The sequence below is a fragment of the Alexandromys fortis genome, unplaced genomic scaffold, assembly GCF_014885135.2.
Source record: "Alexandromys fortis isolate MF-2015 unplaced genomic scaffold, M_Fortis_MF-2015_v1.1 scaffold_291, whole genome shotgun sequence".
In the NCBI taxonomy this organism is placed as follows: Eukaryota; Metazoa; Chordata; class Mammalia; order Rodentia; family Cricetidae; genus Alexandromys; species Alexandromys fortis.
This window is the reverse complement of record NW_026068163.1, coordinates 743772-770162: the sequence shown is the minus strand read 5'-3', so window position 1 is coordinate 770162 and position 26391 is coordinate 743772. Positions and strand designations below refer to the sequence as shown.

At 52.0% G+C, this 26391-nt stretch overlaps 1 protein-coding gene across 1 annotated transcript in view; it reads right to left on the bottom strand.

Annotated features, from left to right (window-relative positions):
- Positions 1-3022: 3022 nt before the first annotated feature.
- Myl10 (myosin light chain 10) overlaps positions 3023-26391 on the bottom strand; it is a 33384-nt gene continuing 10015 nt past the window's right edge. Inside the window, exons 3-9 of the mRNA XM_050127904.1 lie at positions 19727-19823; positions 11137-11229; positions 10194-10269; positions 9025-9129; positions 5821-5899; positions 3316-3364; positions 3023-3216 (exon numbers count right to left, since the gene is read on the bottom strand). Of these exons, the coding sequence (XP_049983861.1) occupies positions 3118-3216; positions 3316-3364; positions 5821-5899; positions 9025-9129; positions 10194-10269; positions 11137-11229; positions 19727-19823 (598 nt within the window). The 3' untranslated portion in view covers positions 3023-3117. The remainder of the gene's footprint in view (positions 3217-3315; positions 3365-5820; positions 5900-9024; positions 9130-10193; positions 10270-11136; positions 11230-19726; positions 19824-26391) is intronic.

Here is a 26391-nt window from a genome sequence, read left to right as displayed (position 1 = left end):
CCCCCCCCCCCCCCCGGCGGATGGATCCTGAGTGGAAAATGAGAGGCCAAGAGCCAGGCGTCTGGCTGGGCTAATTACCCTCAATGAGATACAGCTGCTTGGGGGAGCCGGCTGAGGGCCCAGGCAGGGCCAGCTCCCTGCCCCAGCTCTCTGGGGACCCGAAGACCTGCCTGGGCTTGTAGCCCATCACCTACCTGGTCAGGGTTTACCAAGCATGCTAGGAAATCCAGTTTGGCCAGTTTGTAAGAAAACTGGAAACTGGAAAAATGGTCTTTGATTGTCCCTAAGATGCCAAGGGACACCTGAGTCCAATCTTCTTATGGGGAGACTGAAGACTAGACTGGTCAGGAAAGCTTGGTGGAGGCCTAGGGAGGGTCCAGTCCTGAAATAAAATACAGTACCAGGTCTGGCCACATAGAGTGGTCTCCATCAGACTTGGGGCTTCAGGCTGATTCTCTGGGGATCTTAGAGTTGGGCGGACTTTTTTTGTTGTTGCTGTTTTTGTTTTTTGAGACAGGGTTTCTCTGTAGCTTTGGAGTCTGTCCTAGAACTAGCTCTTGTAGACCAGACTGGTCTCGAACTCACAGAAATCTGCCTGCCTCTGCCTCCCGAGTGCTGGGATTAAAGGCGTACGCCACCACTGCCCCGTGAGTTGGTGAACTTTGACTCCACTGTACACCAGGTCTACTGCAGGGGTCTAGGGACATTGTGGTGAGCAAAACCCTAGCTGAATCCCACTCTTTTGGACCTACAATTCCCAGCAAGAATACCTGGCGGACCAGCTAGGCTCAGTGGGGAAAAGTGCTGCTCATGGGCCTGACAACTTGCGTTCTATCCCAGAGGAGGAAAACAACCCACATAAGCTGTCCTCTGAACTACACAGGAGCAAGCAAACGGGTGTGTGGACATGAACACACACACAAGTAATAATACGAATGCTTGAGTATCAGGTATTCTGAAAGAGACTTGTGTCTGGGATTTAAGCCCGTGTCACTGCGCTGAGGCCATAGCCAGGTTGGAGTAACAGAGAGAGAGTTCCAAACAGAGGAGTCGCCACGAGCAAAGACCGGGTGTCCAGAGGAAGGAACAGGAAAAGTAGGAGTCCAGAAAGTTCTTAAACTGTTTGTGCTGTTGTTTTGCAGAATTGAGGACTGAACCCAGGGTTTCAAGCTTACCAGGCAGGGGCTCTACCACTGAGTCATACCCCAGCCCCTCACTGGGGGATTCTAGGCAGGGGCTCTACCACTGAGCCACACCCCAGCCTCTCACTGGGGGATTCTAGGCAGGCAATCTCCCACTGAGCAACAACTCCCTGCATTGTGAGGGTCTTACTAAGTTCCTCAAGAGCTCACACAGTTCAACAGGTGTTATTGATGACCACTGCACTTTGTACTGTAAACAGATGAAGAAGAGGAAGGAGGAAGGTGAGTGCCCTCCCCACATACACCTCCTCTCTAACCTGTGGAATCCCTTCGACCTCTACACTGGCTGCCCAGCATCCCTAGTGATCCAGGGCCCCTGCAGGATGGCAGGCCCTGCTGTCAGGGAGCCGGAATCTCAAGGAAGGGGAGTCAGAAGTTACATGAGGCACCCACTCCCTGTAGCCCTGTCCCTGTTTCCTTCTATGGGACAAACAGGTCTGACAAGTCTTCAGTGGCATCGACAGCGCTCAGCTCACGATTTCCAGGAAAGCCAGTCTTAGAAAGCAAGGACTCTTCTAGAAGCCTTGGCCTCCTCTAGTGGACAGTCCGCTGGTACCCAGGCCAGGATATGCAGACTGATGGGGGAACCCCCCCTCATCCCCTACCCTGAGGGGTGAGAAGGTTAAGGGCTGCATACTTCCTAAGTCTGTCTGTCTGACTATCCATCAGTCCCTCTCTTCCTCCTCTCTCTTTCTTCCTTGTCTCCCTCCCCCCCCCCCTCTCTCTCTCTCCTCGCTCTTCCTCTCCTATTGTTTTGTTTATTGGAGACAGGATCCCATAGGCCTGGTCAGCCTCAAACTTGCAGTCACTTTGGGCCGAACACTCTGAATGTGTGTGTCAACATAAATCCTTCCCCCCGGAAGTTGGTTTCTCAGCTGTCTTGTTACAGGGGCAAAAAAAGTAGGAAGTAGGGAGCCAGGGAGATGGCTTAGCATGTGAAGGCACTTGCTGCCAAGTTTGAGACCTCAGTTTGAGTACCAGCACCCAGATGGTGGAAGGAGAGTGCCAATGCCCCACGTGTCCTCTGTGACTTCTACATGTATGCTTACTTACATACATACATACATACATATACTAAATTAATTTTTTAAAATAACTATGATGTTTTTCATTGTTACTATGCAGGGTTAAAAATAACATACACACACACACACACACACGGTGGGGATGGGAGAGATACGAGGCCTTGGTCAAAATCTATGTGCCCCCAGAATCTCCGGGCCTCTGCCTGATCTCTTTGCATTCTTGGTGGTGTCTTTGGTGGGCAGGCATTTCTAATCACAGCGAAGTCCCCTCTAGCCTGGGCTAGTCCGTCTTCAATGCCATGTGTGAGGATGGAGAGTTCTCCGCCTACCCTTTAAATGTCTCCGCGTGGATCTCTCCTCCTCTCCAACTCTGCCTGTGCCCCCTACTTCTGCCTCGTGTCTCCCTTTCTATCCCACCCTCCTCCCCACTCGTATCCCAGCTTTGGTCCATCTGAGGATCTTTCTCCCCGTGGTCCTCATGACCCTACTGCACATGAGCAACCCTGTCTCATGCAGGCGCCTCACAGACGCTAGGTGCTCAATAAAACCCCCATCAACGAAGACAATGCCCTGTGGGCCAGATGGGGGGCATTAAAACCATCCATTACTTCTAAACCCAGCTCATCAGGAACAGCTGAGCAGAACTAGAGGCCCAAACGTTTTGGAAAAACTAGCAAGGAGGGGAATGTTTCACTGTCTTCCCGACCAGAGCACTAACCACGCAAACATCACCCAGATGGACATCTCTGTGCTATTTATTCCCACTTCAGCCCTGGGCTCCGGGGGTGATGGAGACTGTTTTCCCTGCACACACTAGCAACGGGAGCCACGCGCTGGTCCCCCCACCCAGCCAATCTTGGCTGACTCCAGGTACGGAGGAGGGGCGTCTTCTAGTCCTTCTCCTCGCCGTGTGTGATGACATAGCACAGATTCCTGTAGTCTAAGTTGCCACAGACATCGGGTGGGAAAGCTGCAAACATCTGCTTGACCTGGGAGAGGGAGCAGAGTGTCAGGTTGGATGGGGAAGATGGAAGAAAGAGGAATCCGAGCAGGAAATCTATAGGAATCCCCTCAAAGCCCACACGTACCTCCTCCTCACTGAAGCGGTCAGCCTGGGTCATGAGCTTTTCCTTAATGCTGGTGGTGGAGAGAAGCCATCAGGTCTTGTGGAAGAGCTGCCCGGTGGCCACGTGGCCACGAGGTTCCTAGGGGAGCTCTGGCCTAGGGGACCCCAGCCTAGGGCTGATTCTCCCAGCCCCAAAGCATCTCTTTAAGTCCTAACTGCTTCTCTGGCAACCTGTACTCTTCTAGCAACCATGGGGGACAGAAGGAAATAATTTTGAGACTCCAACATGACCTGAAGGCCACTGAAATGCCCAGGGTTTGCTAACCATCAACCTAGACTGCTGGGGGGGGCGGGGCGCGGACTCCTTTGTCTTTTATCAAGGGACGGAACCCAGGACCTGGGCCATGTTAGGGGAATGCTCTACTGCCCCTCACTGGGGGGTTCTAGGCAGGTGCTCTACCACTGAGCCACACCCCAACCCCTCACTGGATCACTCGAGGTAGATTCTCTACCCTCAAATTATGTCCCCGGTCTTCTTTGCTTTGTCTTTATTCTTTTCTCTTCTTCCTTTTTCTTTCTTCGCTTTCTGTTGTTGTTTTTGCTGTTTGTTTCAATAAAGCATTTCTCTGTGTAACCCTGGACGTCCTAGAACTCACTCTGTAGACCAGGCTGGCTTCAAACTCTGAGATCTGCCTATCTCTGCCTCCCGAGTGCTGGGATTAAAGGCTTGCACTACCACCACCTGGTTTCTCTTTACTTTCTGATTTGAGACGACTCACTAAGTTTCCCAGGCCGGTCTTGAACTCATTCTGTCTGGCCCTGCCTCTCCTACCTCAGAGTAGCTGGGACGACCAGCCTGGCCCTACCTTGGCTTCTCCTTGGTGCCTCTTCCAGCTTGTTTTGGCTGTCAGTTGACCAGCATTTCCCAGACTACGTCACACGTACAAGAGCATCACGGGAAGTTGCAGCCCAGTCTTCCCATGGGTCTCTTTAGAACTTGATTCCTCGGCTACTAGTGCAAGAATCCCCTTTATCTAGGGAAAACCGAAGCTTGGGAGGGCTTCCAATCTGCCTGCCATCCCAGAGGGAGGATGTGTCAGGGTTGGGGCTGTCTCCTTGGGATCCAGGGGGGAAATTACTGGAGGTGGGGCCAGCACCCAGTTCTGCATGAGAACTGAGAAGGGGCCTGCAAGCTTCAGGCGGCTCTGTGAGCAAGCATGGGATCAGAGAGCTCAGCAGAGCCTCTGCTCTCAGGACATGCTCCGGCGCCGGCGGTGGCAGGCCCTGCCTGGTTAGGGAGCAACACACATTTTCCATTGTTTGTTACTATGGGACAGTCACAGTTTCCAGGTTGCCAAAGCGAGGGACTCTGCAGAGACTCTGTTTCAACCAGATCCACTTCTGTGGCCTGTCTGGCCAGCAGCCCTGTGTTCTATGTCCCCACAGACCAGGACTGTTCCTTCCATTGCCAGAATGAGTGCCCCTTCAACTCGCCCACCTCAGTGCTATCTTCATATTCCTGGGAGTCCCAGTCATGCCAAGGGTTTTTCCTGGCTCCTCTAGAGTCAAGTATGAGCCACAGATCCCAAAGATAGGGTTTTGGTTTGATGTGCCCTTGGTAGTCCCTCTGCACTCCAGGAAGCCTGACTCAGAGCCTCTGCAGACAGTATATAAGAAGGGACGAGCACGTGTGTCTCCACCAGACTTTATCTGCCCTCTCCTCCACCCTGCTGGGGGAAGCTCCTGTGAATGGCCAGACCCATCAACACCTGAACTCCTAAAGAATGGCTGTCACTGGGTACCCGTCTATCCTGGCTAAGGAGGGGCCATCTCACCAGCCAGGTTTGGAAGGGACAGCTTGGAGGTTAACCCACTTTCCAGGGAGCCTGACCTTGGCTCTTTGTGCCTCCTGTGTGTGTGCGGCACAGGCCACCACAGCTGAATCCACCTCTGTGATGGCAGCCCGATGGCCTGCAGAACAGCTTCCCATGGACACTTTTTACCCAGGCGTCCCAAGCTGAGCTGGGCCCTGATGTCCCCATCTGGCACTGTCCTCTCCTCGAGCTCGGTGTTCCACTGGCCCTGGCTTTTGGATCTTTGCTGTCCAGACCTTCCCATTCCACCCCCATATCCACGGGCCATAGCCCCCACTCTGCTTCTTCCAGGCTCCAGGCTACTCCTCCCCCCAGGCCACTTTAGTAGTCCAAGCACACTAAGCCGGGATTCATGCTCTCTTCTCACATCTGAAATGCCATTCCTGCCCTACACTGGACAACCTGTACGCATCCTTCAAGGCCCCCACTCTTCTCCATCCCCAACACTCAGAAGCATTCCTTGGCCCATGCCACACTGCCCATCCACTCACACACAGAGAGACGGGGGCACCAAGGCCTGGGAGGGAGGGAGCTGTGCTGGCCTGGCTGTGGCCTCTAGCCACTGGATGGATGTTAACCCTGCTCAGGGGAGTTCTGAGGGGGAACGAGGCAGGCCTGACATCCACTCTGGCATGCCTCAGCTGAGAACTTACAAGTCAGCCTTGACAAAGCCTTTTCCTTCCGTGTCAAACACTTTGAAGGCATGCAGTATGGTCTCCTCTGGGTCCGTGCCTAGAGATCGCAGATACAGGACAGGGAGAACAAAAGGGTAGTGAGGGCCTCTCAGAGGTGGTGCCAAGCTGAGCAGGAAAAAGGGGCAACGACCCCAACTTCCACTGAGCCACACCCACAGCTCCTCGCTAGGGGGGTTCTAGGCAGCGGCTCTATCACTGAGCCACACCCCACAGACTCTGAATCATTTATTTCAGTAACAATTTCCTTCAAAGCCACAGAAGTGGCACAAGAGGAACAATTCCGGCTGTATTGTCACCCAGCCCATGGGCCACCTCTCTACCTCGGGTGACCCGATCTTGAAGACCTCACCAATGAAGCCCAACCTCAGCCCCACGATCAGAGGTCCTTTTCCCTTAACTTGCAGCCTCTGCGCACAACTTGAGTCGAGACTGAATCTCATGGTTGCTGCTCCCTCACCCCCAGACCTCACTGGTCATTCAACTGTATCAGCTCTCAGACCTTGGACAAGTCACCTGACCTCCCTGGGCTTCAGTTTCTTCATCTGTGAAATGGGGGCCACTTTCAGGAGAGTGAGGAGCACAGCGAATGCTCTGCAGTAAATGTTCTGCCAGGGAATCTATGTGCAATGGAGCAGGCTGTTTGCAACTAAATGTACGCAGTGCACCTAGGTTTCTGTAAAACCGCCAGGCTCTTCAGTTTCTCTTGTACCACATTTGTGGCTTTGAAGAAAGTTGTTACCAAAATAAATGAATCTGAGGCTGGAGGCATGGTTTAGTGGTAGAGACACTGCCTAGAATCCCCCAGTGAGGGGCTGGGGTGTGGCTCAGGGTTTACCTGGATAGCAACAAGGTGCCCTGACATCCTTGGTCAGGCCTTTATCATGCTGGTCCACCCTGGCTCAGAGTGGACCTGGAAAGCCCTTCCCTCCATGAAGGCTCTGCACTGCCAAGAGGTCAAAGGTCTTTTTATCACACTACATACAGGACCAGCTTGCTGGTCACTGCTAATGGCCTGGAATTTTATTTTGTTTTGCTCTGCTGTTGTTTTTTTTTTTTTATTGTGGTGGGGTTTTTTGTTTTGTTTTGTTTTTGACTACAGGCCATCTAGCCCAGGCTGGTCTAGAACTTGCTGTATAGCTGAGGTTGGCTTTGAACTCCTGATGTTCCTGCTTCCCTCCTCCCAAGTACTGGGATTTCAGGTATGTGCCACCACACAGCTTAGCGGATAGACTTTAATAAAGTCAGTGAATCAGAGCTACCAATCCATCCCCGCTCTAAGCCCAGCTCCAAGCCTGGGCTTCACCAGATGGACATAGAGCTCTCTGGGTCTCCCCATCAGACCGGGGCAGAGCCCACTTATTTCCCCTATCAGAATGAATCAGGCCTGTCTGTGTCTCCTCCATTAGACTAAGTCAGGGCTCTGTGCCTCCCTCATCAGACTGCATGAGGGACCTGTGTCTCTCTCCTGTAAGAATGTGCCAGGCCGATGAGTGTGTCCCCTATCAGAATGGGTCAGAGCCTTGTGTGTCTTCTCTCTCAGGCTGTCACCTGGGAATAAGGGCTTGGTCCCCTCTGAATAATAACTAGAGCCAGTGAGTCCATCCCAGGTGGGCTTAGCAGCAGAGTCGAGGATAGCTTGAAGGTAGAGAGGTGCAGGGATGCTGATAGGGGCTGGCTGGAGTCCCAGCCTCCAAGGCCACCGCTTCCCAAATCTATCAATTAGCTAAACCCCGTGTCCCTCTAAAGAGTCAGGGAAGTTGGAACAGGTCCACAGTTGGCCCCCATCATCTTCCTGGGGACCAAGTGTTGGATCTTGTTAGCTCTGGCCTGGCTGTGGGACACTCACCTCAGTCAGCCAGCCACTCCCTGCCTTGTCCCCAGAGAGGGCCTCTTCTCTGAGGCCTGGGAGACCCATAAAAAGCCCTGTGTGGTGGCTCCCTGCCATTGTGGGCAGTCAAAGGACCATCTCCTTGTCTCAATTAACGGCTGCGGCTGCGATGGTGCCCGTCCCAGCCCACTGCCCTCCCTGCTGCCAGCCTCTCACGCAGCCCTAGACAAGTTTGCATGACAGGCCCAGCTGGAGCCCCAGGCCTGGAACCCCAGCAAAGATGAGAACAAGATGCAGTTCGAGGTCCCCAGCAGGGCTTCGGTCGTCAGTCTGACTTAGCCACAGACTAAGTGAGCCTCGTGCCTCAATCTCTTGTCTGTAAAACAGGTCATCGCAGCTGAAAGTGGTGCCCCTTTCTGTGAGCACCCAAAAGAGGCCATAAATGAACTACTGTTCATCTTCAGTACATAGGTCACCCAGGGCTAGAGACACCATCCTCCGGCTCTCCCACTGAGCCACACCCCAGCCCCTCACTGGGGGATTCTAGGCAGGGTCTCTACCACTGAGCCACACCCCAGCTCTGAGTGAATATGCTAGGCAGGGGCTCTACTAAAATACAGAACACAAATTAGCCCACTCATTCTCACTGCCTCACTCTGTGAGGGAGGCCAGATCTTATTGCTAAAGTTTAGGGGCAGCCATAGCCCAGGGTGTCCCATTCCACCACCCCTGAGCTCAGGGATGTGTTTGCAGGAGAGTTCCCAGAGCCAAAGGTCAGAGATGACCCACCTTCTATCCCCAGACCTGGAGCTGTGTCTCAAGAATATGGAGCAGGTAGAACTGGATCTATTCAACTTTTCTTTTGCTGGGGTACCAGGGGCAGGCACCACAAACTCAGTGAACGTCCTCCGACTCCTCAACACTGAGAAGAGCTCCCTACTTTTTTCCGTGGAGACCACAGTGACTCAAGAACAGAACAAGACAAGCCTAGCAGTGGGGTCAGCCACAAGTTGATCCCAGGTGGGGCGGGATTAGAACAGGAGGATGACAGATCTGACAGGTAGAAAGGGGAACTTGGAGTAGAAGTGGGTGGGTGGGTATTGTCCTGACTTGGGCAGAAGGATCACAAGGGAGGGGTCAATCACAGCGCTCTCCACTGTGCACACAGAGGTGGAAACTGAGGCAGGGTCCGGGCCAATGTGTACAGCCAGGGGACAGTATCTGGGAATCTTACCATGTTTCCATCCGTGGTTATATAACATAAGGGCCAAGCGGGTGGGTGTATCTATTTCCCGCTCCCAGCCCTCCCCTGGGCCCCCACAATCCTCACTCACCCTTGAGTTTCTCCCCAAACATGGTCAGGAAGACTGTGAAGTTGATGGGCCCTGGAGCTTCCTTCACCATGGCTTCCAGCTCCTCATTCTTGACATTTATGCGACCTGGAGAGGGAGAAGACACAAGTTCAAGGGCAGCCTCAGTGTCTCCTGCTTCTGCTGCCCCACCTGCCTCCAGCGGGCACTGCCCATCTACTAGGGAAACTTCAGGGAGAACACTGGAGTCTGCAGGCTGCTGCCTCCACCCTCGCCCCCCCTTTCTGTCCGTCCATTATTCCATCCATCCATCCATCCATCCATCCATCCATCCTCCATCTGTCCATCCATTATTCCATCCATCCACCCATCCATCCATCTTCCTAGAAAGCAGAGTCGTCCATCCATCTGTTCATCCGTCCATCCATTATTCCATCCATCCATCCATCCATCCATCCATCCATCCATCCATCCATCTTCCTAGAAAGCAGAGCCATTGTCCGTCCATCCATCCATCCATCCATCCATCTTCCTAGAAAGCAGAGCCGTCATCCATCTGTTCATCCGTCCATACGTCCATCCGTCCGTCCGTCCGTCCATCCATCCATCCATCCATCCATCCATCTTCCCAGAAAGCAGAGGGAGCCACTCTGCATCTCCTGTTCACAGACTAGCACAACAGCAAATGAGCAGACAAGCAAACCGCGGCTGGAAGAAGTAGAAGCGGGAGTGCGTAGGGAGCCTCCGGTCTCATGCATTCCTGGACATGGGAACCCTGGATTCTGCGTGGTCCCAGTGGGCACCCAGGTTCCCAGGACCTCAAAACTCCACCCATATTGGTACCTTAGATAATCAGCTCCAGGTTTTCCCCAACCCCAGCTCGCTACTATTTTATTTTGAGTCAGTGTTTGGCCAAGTAGTCCAGGCTACCCGTGAACCCGAACTCCACCTGCCTTGGTGTGCGAGTTTTGGGGTTACAGACACGTCCTACCGCAGCCTTACATCCTCTCAGTGCCCCAGGGCCTTTGCACACTGTCAGAAATTATCTCGTGCTGTCCTCCCTAGCCACCAAGTCCTCCTGCCCCGTGGAAACCTTCCCCTCCGCTGTGCCCCTCTCTGTGGCTGCTTTGGCTTACCATTAGCTCCCTCTAAAACCCAAGGTCCCAAACTGCCTCAGCTTCCGCTTTACCCACCCAGTGCGGCGAAGGTGTCCCTCAGGTCCTCCTTGTCGATGAAGCCATCCCGGTTCTGGTCCATGATAGTGAAGGCCTAATGAAGACGTGGACCGTGAGCCACTAGGGCCAACCCAGACCAGCCAGTCCCACCCCTTCTCTCCAGATCCACGACAGGAGGACCCTCAATGAGGAGCCCCCAGCTTCTCAGAGCCCCAACATAGTTGAGTGCGCACAGCATCCTGGGAACTGTAGTCCACCCTCTCTCAGCCTCTACCCTAAGTGCTTTAGGACTCCACACTCCTTGTCTCATTTCAAGAGCACAGTGACTCAGAGAGGGAAACCGAGGCTCAGCGAGGGAAACTGAAGCTTGGGGAGGGAAATCGAGGCTCAGAAAGGGAAGGTAGAGAGCAGCGAGCCACCTCCGCAGGCGCAAAGGCAGCCACGAAGACCTTGAAGAATGATAACAGTGTGGGCAGGCAGCCACGAAGACCTTGAAGAATGATAACAGCGTGGGCAGTCACTGTGGACAACCTCTGAGAATCCCAGTAATCCTCTATGATGGTTCGTCTCTGTTTTTGACGACTTGACTAGATTTAGGATCACCTTGGAAACACCTCTGGGCGCGTCTGTGAGGGGTTTTCTAGACTGGGTTAACTCAGGAGGGAAAGCCCACCTTAAGTGAGGACAGCACCTTCTCTTGGGCCGGCAGGGTTTCTCACTGAATGAAAAGGAGAAACAAGCAGGGCACCAGCCTTCATCTCTCTCTGCTTTCTGACTGAACGCTGTGTGAGCAGCTAACGTTCCTGCCGCCACACCTTCCGCAACCCTGACCGACAGTACCCTCAGGCTGTGAGCAGGAGCTAGCCCTTCCTTCCTTAAGTTGCTTTTTCCAGGCATGTCGTGGCTGGAGAAAGAAAGTAGCGAATACAGGTGCCCAATGTCCCCAGGGCCACTGACCAACCTCTTTAAACTCCTGAATCTGGGACTGGTCGAACATCGAGAAGACATTGGAACTGGCTGTGCCTTCTGCTCTTTTCCGGGCTCTTCTGGGTGCCTGTGGAGAAGAGGTGAATCCTTGTGGCCATTGCTTCCTCCAGAGGTCAGCAGTCACGGGTCCCAGAACACCATGGTCCAGGTACCACCGTCCTTCTTCCCTGTTCACACAGCAGCCGGCTGGAGCGGGGCACCGAGTTTCACAATTAGTTGTGACAGCTAATGACTGTCAACCTGACAGGGCCTAGGGTCACTATGGAGACAAACCCTGGGCATGTCTGTGAGGCAGTTTCTAGACTAGTTAATGGAGGTGAGAAGCCCCACCCTAAATGTGGGTGGCATCATCCCACGGCCTGGGGTCCTGAACTGAGCACCAGCATTCACCTGTCTTTTTTCTGACTGCAGATGCAGCGTGACCAGCTGCCTCATGCTCCTGTTGCCATGACAACCCCACCTAGTGACAGACTGTATCCTCAAACTGGGAGCCAAAAAAAAAACCTGCCTCCTTTAGCTTGCTTTTGTCATGCATTTTGTCCCAGTATGAGAGGAGTAACAAGCACATTAGTCTCACCTTCTCAGCTCAGGCAAGAAGTCTACAGAGTGTCCACTGAGCAGGGTGGGGCCACTGCTCCTCCCCCAGTCACCCACCCACGTCCAGGCTGTCAAAGGAGGCAGATGCAAATGAGCACTTTCTGTCCTCAGACCTTCTGTGGAGTTTCCTGAGCTCACTCCCATAACCCCCGACTCTGCTGGAATCTGGCCTTGTCTAGTCGTAAAAACTTCCAGAATATTCTCAGCACACTGTCTAGGCTCTTGGTCCTGCAAGATTCATCCTGGACAGGATCTCACAGCTCCCCAGCCACTCACCTGGGTCCTTTCCCCACCCCAAACCCACTTTGAGACGCCTTCTAACCCCAACATCTGCTCCTGTCACCCCAGAATGAGATGTGTACTGTGATGTGTGTGGGCACGTGCCATAGTGTGTGTGGAGGTCAGAGGTCAGCTTTCAGGAATCAGCACTCTCTCTTCTTCCACTGTGTGGGCACCAGGACCATCAGGGTCATCAGACTTGGCTGCAAGCACCCTTTACTTGCCAAGCCGCCTCTCAATTATATTTTTGAGACAGGATCGCTCATTGGCCAGAGTTTAGCTACTCAGCTAGGGTGGCTGGTCTTTGAGCCCCAGGGACCCCCCATCTCTGTTTCTCCAGTGCTGTTACCTCTCTCCAGCGCTGGGATTGCGAGCCCATGTCATCGCATCCAACATTTTCTTTTCCACCTGGGTTCTGGGGGTCAAACTCGGGACCTCATGTTCACAGAGCAAGCACGCTACCAACACAGTTCTCCCTAGCCCCTGACCCCTGATGTCAGAGAGGAACACGGGTCTGGGCGCCACCCCTCCCCCAGCAGCCCACTCCTCCTCTAAGCATTATCTATCCACCTAGTTGGGGTTTCTGCAGCGTCCCTTCTGCCACCCTAGCGCCTGTGTGGTCCCCCAGCTCCACTCTGGGCACAAGTCAGGAGCAACAACCCAGTGGCTTATAATCAGCTTTTACTGGGTGCTAATCTCGAATAATCCTTTGAAACAGGGGGTGCCTGGCAAAGAGGCCACACGTGGGATGCTGTAAGCCTAGGAAATATTTATAAATTCCTTCAGATATCATAAAGAAAAGAACTCCCCTGTGGAGTTCATCTCACATAATTACATATTCACTTCCCTCTGATTAATAAAATATGATCACTTCCATCAGCAGGACATTCTACTCATCCTCAGGACTGCGAGCCACCCCCCGGACACACAGACACACAGACACACAGACATACAGAGACACACACACAGGTACACACACCCAGTTACATACACAAAGAAACAGAGAGCGAGAGAAGGACACAGACACACAGACACACATACACACAGAGAGACACAGACACACAGACATACAGAGACACACACAGAGGCACATACACAAAGAAACAGAAAGAGAGAAGGACACAGACACACACACACAAAGACACACACAGACATACCAGACACACACACAGGCACACAAAGACACACACAGAGAGACACAGACACACACAGAGACACACACAGACACACACACCTCTGTATGCCTTCTCCACCCTGGCCTTCCAAGTCCACCTGGTCACAGACCCTCCTGGGGCCTAGAGCTCTGCAAGGCAAAGCTTCTTTTATCTGGCTTGGAAGTTTAAGTTCATATACACCTTTGAAAGTTTACGCTCAAAGGGAACATTCCCAAGAAGTCAGGGTCACCCAGACCTCAGTTAACATGGTTGGGGCAATGGGTTAGTGGGTAAGCGTGCTTCCTGGAGATGCAGGAAGACCTGAGTTCAAATCCTCCCAAGTCACATGGAAAGCCAGGTGCATTTGACCACACACTTGGAACTCCAATGCTAGGGGAGGCGGAGACAAGAGACTGCTGAGGCTGGACAAACTCCAGGTTCAGTGAGAGGTCCTGTCTCAAGGGGATGTGGTGGAGAGGGGCAGAACAGGACACCTGATGTCCTCTCTGCACATGCGCACAGGTGCACCAGCGTACATAAGACACTTACATTCTATAAGTCTCCACTTCCCTACTTATATTAACTTTTTATTTTTATGTACACAGAGTCTCATGAAGCCCAGGCTGGCTTCAAACTCATCATGTAGCAAAAGATGACCTTGAAGTTCTGATCCTTATGTCTCCCCCGCCCAAGTGCTGGGATGACAGGCATGTGTCACCGTGCCCAGTTGGTGTGGTGCTGAGGATGGAGCACAAAACCTCAGGGATGCTGAACTAAGCCACACCCCAGAATGCCTTTACTTATAAAACCAAGAACAATGCCAACTTCAAAACATCAGAATGATTATAAGACACCTGCCAACCTCCAGTCAAAGCCTGGGTCTGGTCCCCAGGACCCTGAGAGGAATCAACCCCCTTTCTTGTCTCCAAAGAGCTTATAGTCCCATAGGAGGTAGGCCATTAATAAGAGGTGATGGAAGGAAGGACAGATGCTGAGTCACAGGGGCAGGGGACAGTCACAGGGCCTGAGAGAGACCCACACCTCCAGCCTACTGCAATCTGAGCCTCTGCCCAGCAGACAGCAGGAACCCTACAGTCTATGAAGCCAGTAAGACCAGGGCACTGATCCCTGTCCACATTTCTCTTCCTTATCCCCCAACTTCCATCCTTGTGGAATTAAAGAACATCACCAAGTCAGAACCCGCGTGGATGAGAGGCTGGGAAACAGCTAACTCTGAGGAGTGACTGTCTTGCATGTGTGAGAACCAGAAGCCGTGCAGTGCTGGCAGAAAGGGAACAGGATCCTTTGACCTCACAGGGCAGCTATCCTCACCCAATTGGTAATCTCCAGCTAAGAGTAAGAGACCCTGTCTCAAAAACAAGATGAATGAACCTAAGGAACAACACTGGAGGCGACTTCTGACCTTTACACATGGGTGCACGCACAGTTGCACACATGAGAACACATGTAAACACACACCACATACAAAAAGAAGCCACACAGATGAAACTGGACACCCCAGACACTGTCACCCAACAGAGGTAACATAGGATCGGCCAAGTTTGAGGATCAAAGTCAGTCCGCCCGTAGCTGCCAGTTGAGGGAACCACTGAAAGCAACAAGGTGAAAATTGAAAAAGAAAAGCTCGGAATTATACACAAAGTCAAGCTCCCAAAGATGAGACTAGAGTTGAGCAAGGAGGCCAGGACTGAGGTTGGAGCTGGGAGGGAAGCAGGAAGGGGACCAAAGCTGAGGTGCTGAGCCCCATGGGGACTGTGCAGGGAAGGTGGCCCCAGCCTACCATGGTCTGGTGTGCTTTTGAGTGCTGCAGCAGATCTGGAGACAAGGCGACTCGGGTGGCTCTTTAAATAGTGCACCTCCAAGCCAGGCACTGTTCCAGCCCTAGACAACAGGTTGGAAGGTGACCAAGGACAGGATGAGGGGCATTCAAGCCAGGCATCTCCCTGGGGCTGTGGGGAGTGGGTGGCAGAGGCCACCAGTGTGGAGACTGTCTAAGCCATGGGGATCTCCGACATCACTAAGCCAACTGTTTTCTCTCTCAGCAACAGACCATGGACCAGGAAGGGGGCAGGTGGCCAAGGACATGAAGGATATATCAATGCCAGGGACCAGTTGGACCCAGGAGGGTCAGAAGAGCTTCTGGAAGTATAGGCACCGCCCCAGCTGGTACCAGACACTCACTCGTGAGCTTCAGGGTTCTGTGTGAGACACCATCCTCTGGGATGCTCAGCCCTCTCGTAGGCATGATGGGAGAGGTTGTGATGTTGCTACCTGTAGTATGGTCTGGTGTGGTCCCCCAGGGTCTCTCAACCCACATGACTGCAGTCACCCTTTGGAATTCTAGGACCTCATACCCCCCAAATCTACAGATACTCAAATCCTTTATATAGAGGATGTGTTATTAGCATAGAAGCTAGGTACTTCTGTGTGATATATTGATTGACTGATTAATGTCTGGTGCTGGGGATCGAACTCACAAGCTTCAGATGCAGGCAAAGATTTCCCTCCTGTCCACACCTTTTATCCTTGCCTAAAACTTCTGAACACATTTGGTTGAATCTGCACATGCAGAAAAGGTGGCTCCACATTGCTCTGGGGCTTGAGGGCCATCCTCATCCACCCTGGCCCAGGTCCCTCCCTCTTCAGAACCTGAAAATGTACGAAGTGAAGCTAGGAGGGCTAGTGCATGTCTGTGACTCCAGCAGAGCGAGGTGAAGGCGGGAAGATCAAGAGTTTAAGGTCGTCATGGCTGTATTGCAAATCCAAGGCCAGTCTGGGCTACATGAGATCTTGTCCCAAAACAATGAAAGGGCAACTAGAAAGGTACTTCATCCCTGAAGCACTTGTGTAGAATCCCCAGTGAGAGCTGGGGGCGTGGCTCAGCAGACAAACCCTTCCTAGAATCCCCCAGTGAGGGGCTAGGGGTGTGGCTCAATGGTAGAAGACTTGCTTAGCATGTACTAGATTCAATCCTTAGTACAATACACGCGCACACACAGGGTGGGGCGAGGGCACAAAAGAAAACACACAGAGTAGTGTTGAGAAAGAACACTACTACAGAGAGAACAAAAGAAGCGCGTAGTTGGCCCTGATGAGGGAGCATCACAAAGACTTATTCACACACGCATACAAACCCATCTCCCGGATGAGGCTCTGTCCAAGAATTCTCCCCCTGAGCCAAGCAGAGCTCACACCTGCTGCCAGCAGCCTCCTCAGGTGTCCAGTGTGGCCCTGGTGGCCCCCGCTCACTCTCAAAGGCAGCCCCACTCCAGCTAGCCGAGTTGGCTGCTGAGTGGGGAAACCACATGTGATTGGCTGCCAGGTCCCCAAGAGCTGGAGAGCTTAGCTGTCCCCGGAGCTGGCCTCAAGCCTGCAGGCCCTGGTACGGCTGATCCCTGCCTTGAGAGGAGAGAATATGATACTAATCAAATGAAGAGTGCCTGATATTTATAAACCCGGAGGTCACACCAGGCTCTAAAACAGATCTTCGGAGACAGAGTTAATCCTTCTTTTCTTTTCTTTTCTTTTCTTTTCTTTTCTTTTCTTTTCTTTTTCTTTCTTTTCTTTCCTTCAACAGAGTCTCGTTGTGTAGTTCTGGCTGTCCTGAAACTCACAATGTAGACCAGGCTGTCCTTGAACTCACAGAGCACCAACTGCCTGCCTCTGTCTGCCAAATGCTAGGATTAAAGGCAGGAGCTACCATACCCCACCAGAGTCAAACTTTAACCCACTCGCCAGGTGAGGAAATTGAGGGACCGGTGGGCCAAGTCACATAGTCACATCCTCACAACTGGTATGGCTGGTAAAAGGAGGTGAGCTAAGGAGAGAGGCCCTCTCAAACAGATTCATAAAGAAACTTCTAGAAGATTCTATCCATATAAACAACCCTCTCCTCGTGCCTGTATCTTAATCTTCTGGGACTAAAGCAGATTCTGTTCACTTTCTATGGCGTTCCCCACCTCCAGCCTCTCACTGGGGGATTCTAGGCAGAGACTCTACCACTGGTCCATACCCCAGTCCCTCACTGGGGGATTCTAGGCAGGTGCTCTACCACTGAGCCACACCCCAGCCCCTCACTGGGGGATTCTAGGCAGGGGCTCTACCACTGAGCCATGCTTCCATCCTTTTGTGGGGAGCTGTAGGCAGGTCCTCTCCTGCAGATTCACGCCCTCTCCCCTGGCTGGGGTTCTAAGCAAGTGTTCTAACATTGAGTCACATTTCCGTTCCTCGCTGGGTTTTCACCTATACTGGCCAGGTCCTTCCATGGCATCATCAGAGAACCCCAGAAGAGCCACCTCATACTCCACAGGCCCTCAGTAGGCTTGGCCCGCTGAAGGTGACCCTGGCTATGGAAGAAGCCCTGGAATCTAAGCTTTGCCCACAATAGACTGATGGGTGGGTAGACAGGCCGTGTGACTGCAGCAGGTGCTGGTTCCTTTCTGAGGGCACACATGGCGCAGGTGGCTGCTCTCTGTGCCAGCCACGGGGTACTGTCTTTCCTCGCCGGGCCATAAGCCTAACCCTGGCTCCTCTTGGCTCTGGGATCCATGAGGGGGACGATGACTGCATCTGGCCTCTAACTTTGAAAAGCCCAGGACAGCTCTGAGCAAGCAGAGTGATCACAGGCTGCCCACGGGAGTGCCATTGGGAATAACAGCGAAGCTCCATCCTAGCTGGAGCCCTGCAAATGCCAGAGAGTACAGTGAGGTGTCCGGGGATGTCTGCCCGGAAAGAGACAGGTGTTTTTCAGACCACACCGAGGCCAGTTGGAACAGGTGATTCCTCCTTTCAACTCTTCCTCCATGCCTGCTCCCTTGTGCACGTGTGCGCACGCGCATGTGTATGTGTGTGTGTGTGCGCACGCGTGCCTCTGTGTGTGTGTCTGTATACCAGACACCAGACATCAACTGTGAGGGTTCCTCAGGAGCTGACCACCTATTATTTTTGAAACAGTCACACACTGGCCTTGAACTGGCCAACTGGACTAGGCAAGATGGCCAACGAGCCCAGAGAGCCTCCTGTCTCTGCTCGTCCAGACCTATCAGTGCTGGGGATCCAACTGAAGTCTCGTGTTTGCTTGGCAAACACTGAATTATCTCCTAATTCCCTGCCATCAACAAGCGACCCTAGTCTCCCCACCCTCAACCTCAGCCAGCGCCCCCCATGCTAAAAATCTTCCTGCCGTGCTTGGCACACACCTGCCATGGCATTAGAAGACTGAGTTCAAGACCAGCTTAAGCTGCATAGTGAGTTCCGTGCCAGGGCAGCCTGAGTTAGTGAGATGTTGTCTCAAGGTGAAAAAAGAAAAGGAAGACTAGGAGAGGAGGGAAGAGAAGGGGAGGAGGAGAAAGACTGGGGATACAGCTCTGTAGCAGCATGCTGGGCTTCCAGGGCGCTATTCACACACAGCCTTCCATATGTCAATTGTCCGGCAGACTTTCTGCTCTGCAAGAGCCAATGAGCCTAAGGAACCCATCTGAGTCTGCTATTATTGGGGCCTCAGTGTGTGCAAAGCTGTTTGGAAGGTTGTGGAAGCACTGGGGTATGGAGCCTGGCTGTTGAGGGTAAAGCTAACTGTGCCAAGGACAGAAGGGAAGGAGGATGTTAACAGTTAAAGAGATCTCGCTTCCACTGAGCCACACCCCAGCCCCTCACTGGGGGATTCTAGGCAGGGGCTCTACCACTGAGCCACGCCCCAGCCCCTCACTGGGGAATTCTAGGCAGGGGCTCTACCACTGAGCCACACCCCAGCCCCTCACTGGGGGATTCTAGGCAGGGGCTCTACCACTGAGCCACGCCCTCGGCTTCCTTTTGTTACTGTTTACTTTTGGTGTCCTTTAACAGTCAGTGTGACACATCCTAGAGTCATAGTTGAGGAACTGCATAGATCAGATTGGATGAGAACAAGTCTGTAGAGATTTGTCTTGGCTATGAAATGATGTAGGAGCACCCAGCCCACTGCAGGTGGAACCATTTCCTGGGTAGGTGAACCTGGGCTGTATAAGATCACTGGATGAACATGAACCTGTGAGTTAGCAAGCAAGCATCCTTCTCCATGGTTTCTGCTTCAGTTTGCTGCCCTGACTTCCTTCGTTGATAAACTGTGACCTGGAAATGTAAGCCAAACAGCCCCTTTCCTCCCCAAGTTGGTACCAGAAACTGAGAGGAAACCAGAACAGGCCCACGGGCCAAACTCATGTGGCTCAGGCTATCTTTGAACTTGCTTTGTAACCAAGGATGACTTGACCTCCTAACCTCTCGAGTGCTGGAATTACCTCACCCTATCTGGCTCTCTGATTCCTGTCTGGTGCCACGTGAGAGGATCCCCTTACAAGTTTCCACCTCATGAAGAGCCAGTCCGCGTACCATGCCTTCCTGCCCTGATGGACCTGCGTCCCCTGAATCTCTGAGGCATAATCAATCTTTCCTCTCCAAACGGTGTCACCCTGGGGAGAAAAGCAACCGGCACAGCGCCCTTGGGGACTTTCTTTCAAGCGGGCTCTCCTTGCTCACCCGCTGCGACAGGGAGCGCATTTCCCAAGCTTGTCTTCTCAGCAATTCAGTTGAGCATCTGCACGGACTGCTGGGCTGGAACTCACGCTCAATGACCCTAAGATTGGGAACATTTTAGTGACCTAGTTAGACGGTGCCTATGGAGTTTATCCAAGCATTAAATATTTGTTGAGGACTTTCTGAGTCACCAAGCCCTCGGGTGAATAACACCAGTGTGGCTCTGAGAGTAACCGAACCAGAGAACTCACTCAGAGGGGCTTCCCTGGGAGGATGTCCCCACACTGGGCCTAGAATACTGAGGACATGGTGAGTTTCGTTTGTGGGCTTAGAAAGAAAAGGCAAGTTTTTGAATGTTCTAGCACATCAACAAAGGTGTGAAGTTACAAAGCATGAGGGGTCATGTTTAAATGGGGAGACATAGATAATGAAAGAGAAGCCTCCAGGGTCCAAGGAAGCAGGGCGATCGGGGGTTCAAAGCCAGCCTAGGTGACATTGCAAGACCCTGCCTCAAAATACAAACCACAGCAATAAATACAGGGCTGGGGAGATGACTCAGTCTGGGTTTGATCCCCACACAAACCAGGCATATGGGAGCATTCTCACAATCCCAGCCGGGAAAACAGAGACGGGCAGAGCCTCGGACTTGCTGGACAGGTAGCCAGGCTGATCAGCAAGCTACAGGCCAAGGGAGAGAGCCTGCCTCGAAAAATAGGATGTAGAATTACTGAGGAATACATGCACTTGCACACACACACACACACACACACCATCCCACAAGGAACCCAGAGAAGAGTTCCCAGGCCTGGCATCAACTGCCATCTCTTCTGGTTTAGACTCCCTCAGGAGCTCAAATGATGTAAACCGCCCCTGCCCCTTCCCCCTTGAAGCCATCAGCCCACAGCTATTTTTACGGCAGGATGTCTGGAGCCACAGGTCCTTTGAACAGACTCCCCTTGCGTGTTTCTGTAGTGTGTATGCCCTGACTTGGCTCACCCTTGTGTGGCCACAGCCATAAAGCAGGTGTGAGGCATTCTGGGAGACATTCTTCTGGTTTTAAAGGCTTTGCTGCCTGTTCTAATGAGAGGAAGCTTCTTGGTGAGGATAGGGGGGCAGCTGGGAAGGAAGCAACACCAGGGGCTTCGGGGAAAAGCAGAGGGCTCTCCAGCTGTCCTCAAAACATTGCCTGGGAATTAGAAGTTGACGGAGGTGAGCAGCCATGTCCTTTGGGATGAGAGGAAGGTCAGGAGAGAAAGAAAAAAAAAGGAAGACTATTAGGCTGTAAGTTGGGGTTCTACCTGGATACAAACTGTTGTGTGGGAGAAGCTCTTTGCAAGATCTAGTCTTTGACTCCTAGTCCGGTTCAGGTGGATGAGGAGCCCAGGTGCTTCCCAGGGGCAGCCCAGGACTATGGGAGATGTCTTCTCTGAACATAGGACAGATCTGGAGCTCAGAGTTTCCTTTCTGAGGCTGTGATAGAAACACGTTGATAAAAACCAACCAGGGGAGGAAAGGGTTTGTCTAATCTGATACTTTCAGGTCACAATCCATCATCAAGAGAGGTCAGGACAGGAACTCAAGCCAGGAACTGGGAGATAGATAGATAGATAGATAGATAGATAGATAGATAGATAGATAGATAGAGAGAGGACAGATAGTGCCTGTGTGTCTGGGATGTTTATTAGAACCCACAAAGGTCAGAAGATGGCAGGAGATACAGGAGGTTGTGAACCAACTATATGAGTTCTGGGAGTCTGGCCTCGGGCCCCCTAGAAGAGCTGCATGGGCTCTTCACCACTGAACCACCTCTCTCCAGCACAGCAGTTATATCACTTTTCACGTAACCACCTGCCTAGGGCATAGTGCCACCCGCAGTGGCTGGGCCCTCGTCCATCAATTAATAATGAAGATAATCCCTTATAGACACGTTCATGGCAAACCCAATCAAGACAATTACTCAACCGAGGCTTTGCTTTTAGAGGATTCTAAGCTGTGTCAAGTTTGCAATTAAACCTAACTATCACGGGGTCAGAAACATGACCATTCATGACTTTGGGGTATTTACTGTGGAAGCAGCCCACTGTGTCCCCTGAGCCATGGTGGTGGTCCCAAGGAAACCATGGTTCATTGTTGGGAATGAAGGACAGGGATGTCCAAGGAGTCATCCTTCCCCAGAAAGGCAGGCCACAGTGAACACAGTTTGCATCTGCCTCGCCCTCAAGATAGGCATGGAGCAGAGGGGTTAAGTGTGAGAAACCTGAGACTTGTTCATCTTGGTACGAGATTGTATTAGTCTCATGTCTTCATGACAGAAGGTATGGCAGGAACATTTGGCCCAGGATTTCAGAGGGGTCCAGTCCATCAGGCTGATGGGACCTGTCCTCACACTGTGGTGGGCCAGGGAGTGGAGACAGCAAAACCGGACGCACCGTCCTGGCATAACCTTCAAGGCCCACTCCTATGATGGCTTTCTTCAGATGAACCCCACCTTCTGAAAGTCTGAGAACCTCCCCAAACATCGCTTCCTGATGGAGAATGAGCGTTCAAACATGGAGGCCTGGGGCAGGAGAGTGTCGCGTTCAGACTGTAAGGATCATATGGCCATAGGCAATCTTGTCTCCTACCATTGACCACCAAAAACACCACACGGGATCTGCAGCCAGGACTTCTTACTCATTTGTTTGTTTTGTCAGGACTTCCAGTATCATGGCCTCCCAGTAGCTGAGGATGGCCCTGAACTCTTGATCCTCCTGCCTCCACCTCCTGGGTGCTGGGATTTAGGTGTGTGCAACCACACCTGGGTTATACACGGTTGGAGTTCAAACCCAGGGCATTAGGAAGCGAGGCGAGCAATTTTCCGATTAGGTTTATACGGAACCTCCATAGGCAGATGCCTCTCTGAACTCCCTAGCAACCCTACACGGTGACAAATGACCTCATCCATGTTATACATAAAGAAAGAAAGATCTGTAGTCACATAAGGACTAGAACCTGGGTATATCCAACTGCACGATCAACCTATGCAGGGCCTCAGAGACCTGGGGGATGGAGAACATCTGTACATCCAGACCCCTCACAGATCATACGCAGATGTCACTGCTTTCGGGGATGAAGAGATGGCTCACCAGGTAAAGGTGCTTGCCACCAAGCCTGATGACCTGAGTTCAAGTCATGGGACCCACATCGTGAGAGGAGAGAACTGACTCCCACGGTTGTCTTCCCATCTCTATCACACATGCACACAAAATAAACAGATGTAAAAAGAAAAAAACAGTATCATTGCTTTGGCAATGGTTTATGGTTTTGTAAAGAACCATTCTACAATTCCCAGAACCCCGTTGACTGAGGATTGAGAGTTCAAGCCCATCCTATCTCAAATAGACAGACAGATAGAATCAACTCACAGCCCTGGGGTGTCTACAGGGGCTGTGAGTTAGAAAGTCAGAAGGGGCTTAGAGAAGAAAGCGGGCCTAAGCTCAAAACCTCCCACGGGAAGCAGAGACCACCTGGGAGTATGAACTAGCTACTTTTCTCACTGGTGTGAGAAAATAGAATTTCAGGAAGGAAGACGGGTTGATTTGGATTCACAGACTGAGAATACAGCCCATCATGGTCAGGAAGACATAGTTACAGGAGTGGGGGGGGAGGGGCAGCTGGTCCCATGGCATCCACGGTCAGGAAGCTGGGAGAGAAGGATGCTGGTGCTCAGCTCACTTTCTCCTGTGTTGTTCAGTATAAGACACAAATCCATGGGATGGTGTCACCCATAGTCAGGGGTCTCTTCCCACCTTCCTTACAGACAGACACACAAGGACAAGATATTCCTTAACGACTCTAGGTGCTGTCAAGTAGACCATCAACATCAATCATTATAGGCTGCATCATGTTTGTTTGTCTTCTGGGCTGAAAAGATACTGTAGGTTGACCAGAACACTGTGACTTGGGCTCCATTACAACATGGCTGCCTCTTTTTTTTTTTACATTTATTTATTATTATGTATACAATATTCTGTCTGTGTGTAAGTCTGCAGGCCAGAAGAGGGCACCAGACCTCATTACAGATGGTTGTGAGCCACCATGTGGTTGCGAGCCACCATGTGGTTGCTGGGAATTGAACTCAGGACCTTTGGAAGAGCAGGCAATGCTCTTAACCGCTGAGCCATCTCTCCAGCCCATGGCTGCCTTTTGATAGTCAGGCTTCTCCTATGGCGGCCCAGGGCTGTAGCAGGAATGTCCCAGGACACAACTTTGGAAGAGCCTCAGAAACCTCGCGCTGATACTTCTGCCCTCCTTCGCTGGCCAAAGCAGCGATGGTACCAGCAACAAGGAAGGCTGGGGCCAGCCTGGACTCACATACCCTTAGAAAGCAATGCAGATTCACAGATCCGACAGGTTGTGGAGTAGAAATTCAAACTCGGGACTTTCTTCAGGATCTTCCCATGGCCAAGCCAACCCAGGAAGAACAGGAAACTACCACTTGAGAGACAGTTGATGGTAATGACATTCTCTAAAGCCAAGAGAGATTGTGCTTCCAAAGAGCCGAGAGTGGGAATGAGGGGTCTAGTCCTGTTATGATTTCATTTTGTTTTGGTTTTGTTTATTTTGAGACGGGATCTCACTAAATTGCCTAGGCTGGCATCAATTCACTGTGTAACCCAGGCCGCCCTTGAACTTATAATCCTCCTGCTTCTGCCTCCCATGTGCAGGGGCTTTAGGCCATGAAGCACCATATACGGCTCTGTTAAGGTTTCAATCTGAAGTATTTCCCATCAGGCCTGTGGATGTGGCTCAGTGGGTAGTGTCTTTGCCTAACATGCACAGAACGCTAGTTGGTTGATAACCAGCACCATGTAGACCCAGCACAGTGGTTGCACCCCTGTAGTTCCAGCACTTAGGAGGTGGGGTCAGAAGGATCAGAGGTTCATCTCCATCCACACAATGACTTGGGTTACCTGAGATCTTGTCTCCTATCTTTCCTCTTTTTCTTTTCAAATTATTTACTTTTTTATTTATGAAAGAAGCAAGGTCTCATTATGGAGTCCTTGCTGTCCTGGAACTCCTCAGGTAGATCAGGCTGCCCTCTAACTCACAGAGATGGTGTGTGTGTGTGCATATGAATGTCAAAAGACCACCTTAGGTGCCATTCCTGTCCACATTGTCCTTTGAGACAGGGTCTTATAATGGCCTGGTTTTTCCATTTGCCTAGGCTGGCTAGAACAGGCCCCAGGGAACTCCAGGGATCCTCAGGGATTCCCCACCCCCACCCCATCTCTGCCTTCTCACTGGGGTTACAAACAGGTATCACCACATCCAGCTTTTGCATGTGGGTGTTATAGGGCCAGCCATGCTAAGCTAAATAAAAAGAGACCACCCAAAGGAAGTTCTTTACTTCCAACCATTATCACCTGCAAGAGGAGGACTCAGCCATAGATAAGTTTAATGGAGGCCTGGGTCTCAGTAGTTTACCCTGAAGCAATACCTGGTTGCAGGAAGGACCACAAACTGAGATTTCCCGAGCACCACCCAAGAACAGACCATCCAAAGGAAATGCCTAATGTTCCTAATGTTCCAACCGCTGTAGATAGGATCACCTGCCAGCCCACTCACCAGGACACCCCTAGACAAATGTCAACCAATCAGGGGTCCTGAACTCAGAAACCCCTCACCCCCACCTTTACTACTATAGAAACGCAACTCTAACTGAGCTCAGGGCTCTCCGTTTATTCCAATATGTTGGACATGTAGAAAGTCCAAGTTTGCAAACTTGATTAAAATAAAGGCTCTTTGCTTTGGCTCGGTCTCTTTGTTGGCTTTTGGGGGGCTTTGCGGATCTGGGTATAAGAGATGCTAGGGATCAAACCCAGGCCCCAGTGCTTATAGGGCAAACACGGTACCAACTGAACAATCTCCCTAGACTTGAGTTTGGGGCTTTGTGAGACAGAGTCTCGTTATATAACCCAGGTTGGCCTGAATCTCACGCTGGGTAGTCCAGAATCCACCAGAAATTGCCATCCTCCTGCCTCATCCTCCCAAATGCTGAGAGGGCAGCCATGTACCGCCAAACCCAGATCTTGATTCTCTTTCTCTTCCCCCAAGAGCCAGGTAAACCTTATTCCTTGGGCAGCTGGGGAAACTGAGGCCTGGAATATAGGTGGGTGCATTCAAGGGGCCACGGTGTTTCTAGTGCAGACCAAGCCCATCCATCTCAAAAGGGAGCCGAACAACCCAGGATCTCAATCAATACCAACCCTGCAAGCATCCTCCACACAGGGCAGCTCAGTCAGGGCCGGGTCTGAGGCCTCCCCAAGACCTACAGACTGCCAAACAGGCCCAATTTGCTGTACTAATGGGAGCTTTATGCTGCCCAAAGCCTCCTCCCACCCTCCCCTGGGGGCCCCCAGCTGACAGTCTATGAACCGAACAAACTATAATTATATTGAGCCACATCCGCCCTCCTGACTGAGCGACTAGCCAAGTTGCCAGGTATGGGGAAGGACACACTCTGGGCCTAGCCACCCAGCCCCTTCACACCCACAGGTGAGACTCCTCTCCCCAGGTACAGACGCCTCCTGCAGCCTGACCCCAAGCCGTTCTAGCCATTCTTTGAGCCCAGCTTCCCACCACAAGCTGGGGCCTGACAGGAGAGAGAACAAAGAAGGCGCGCATCC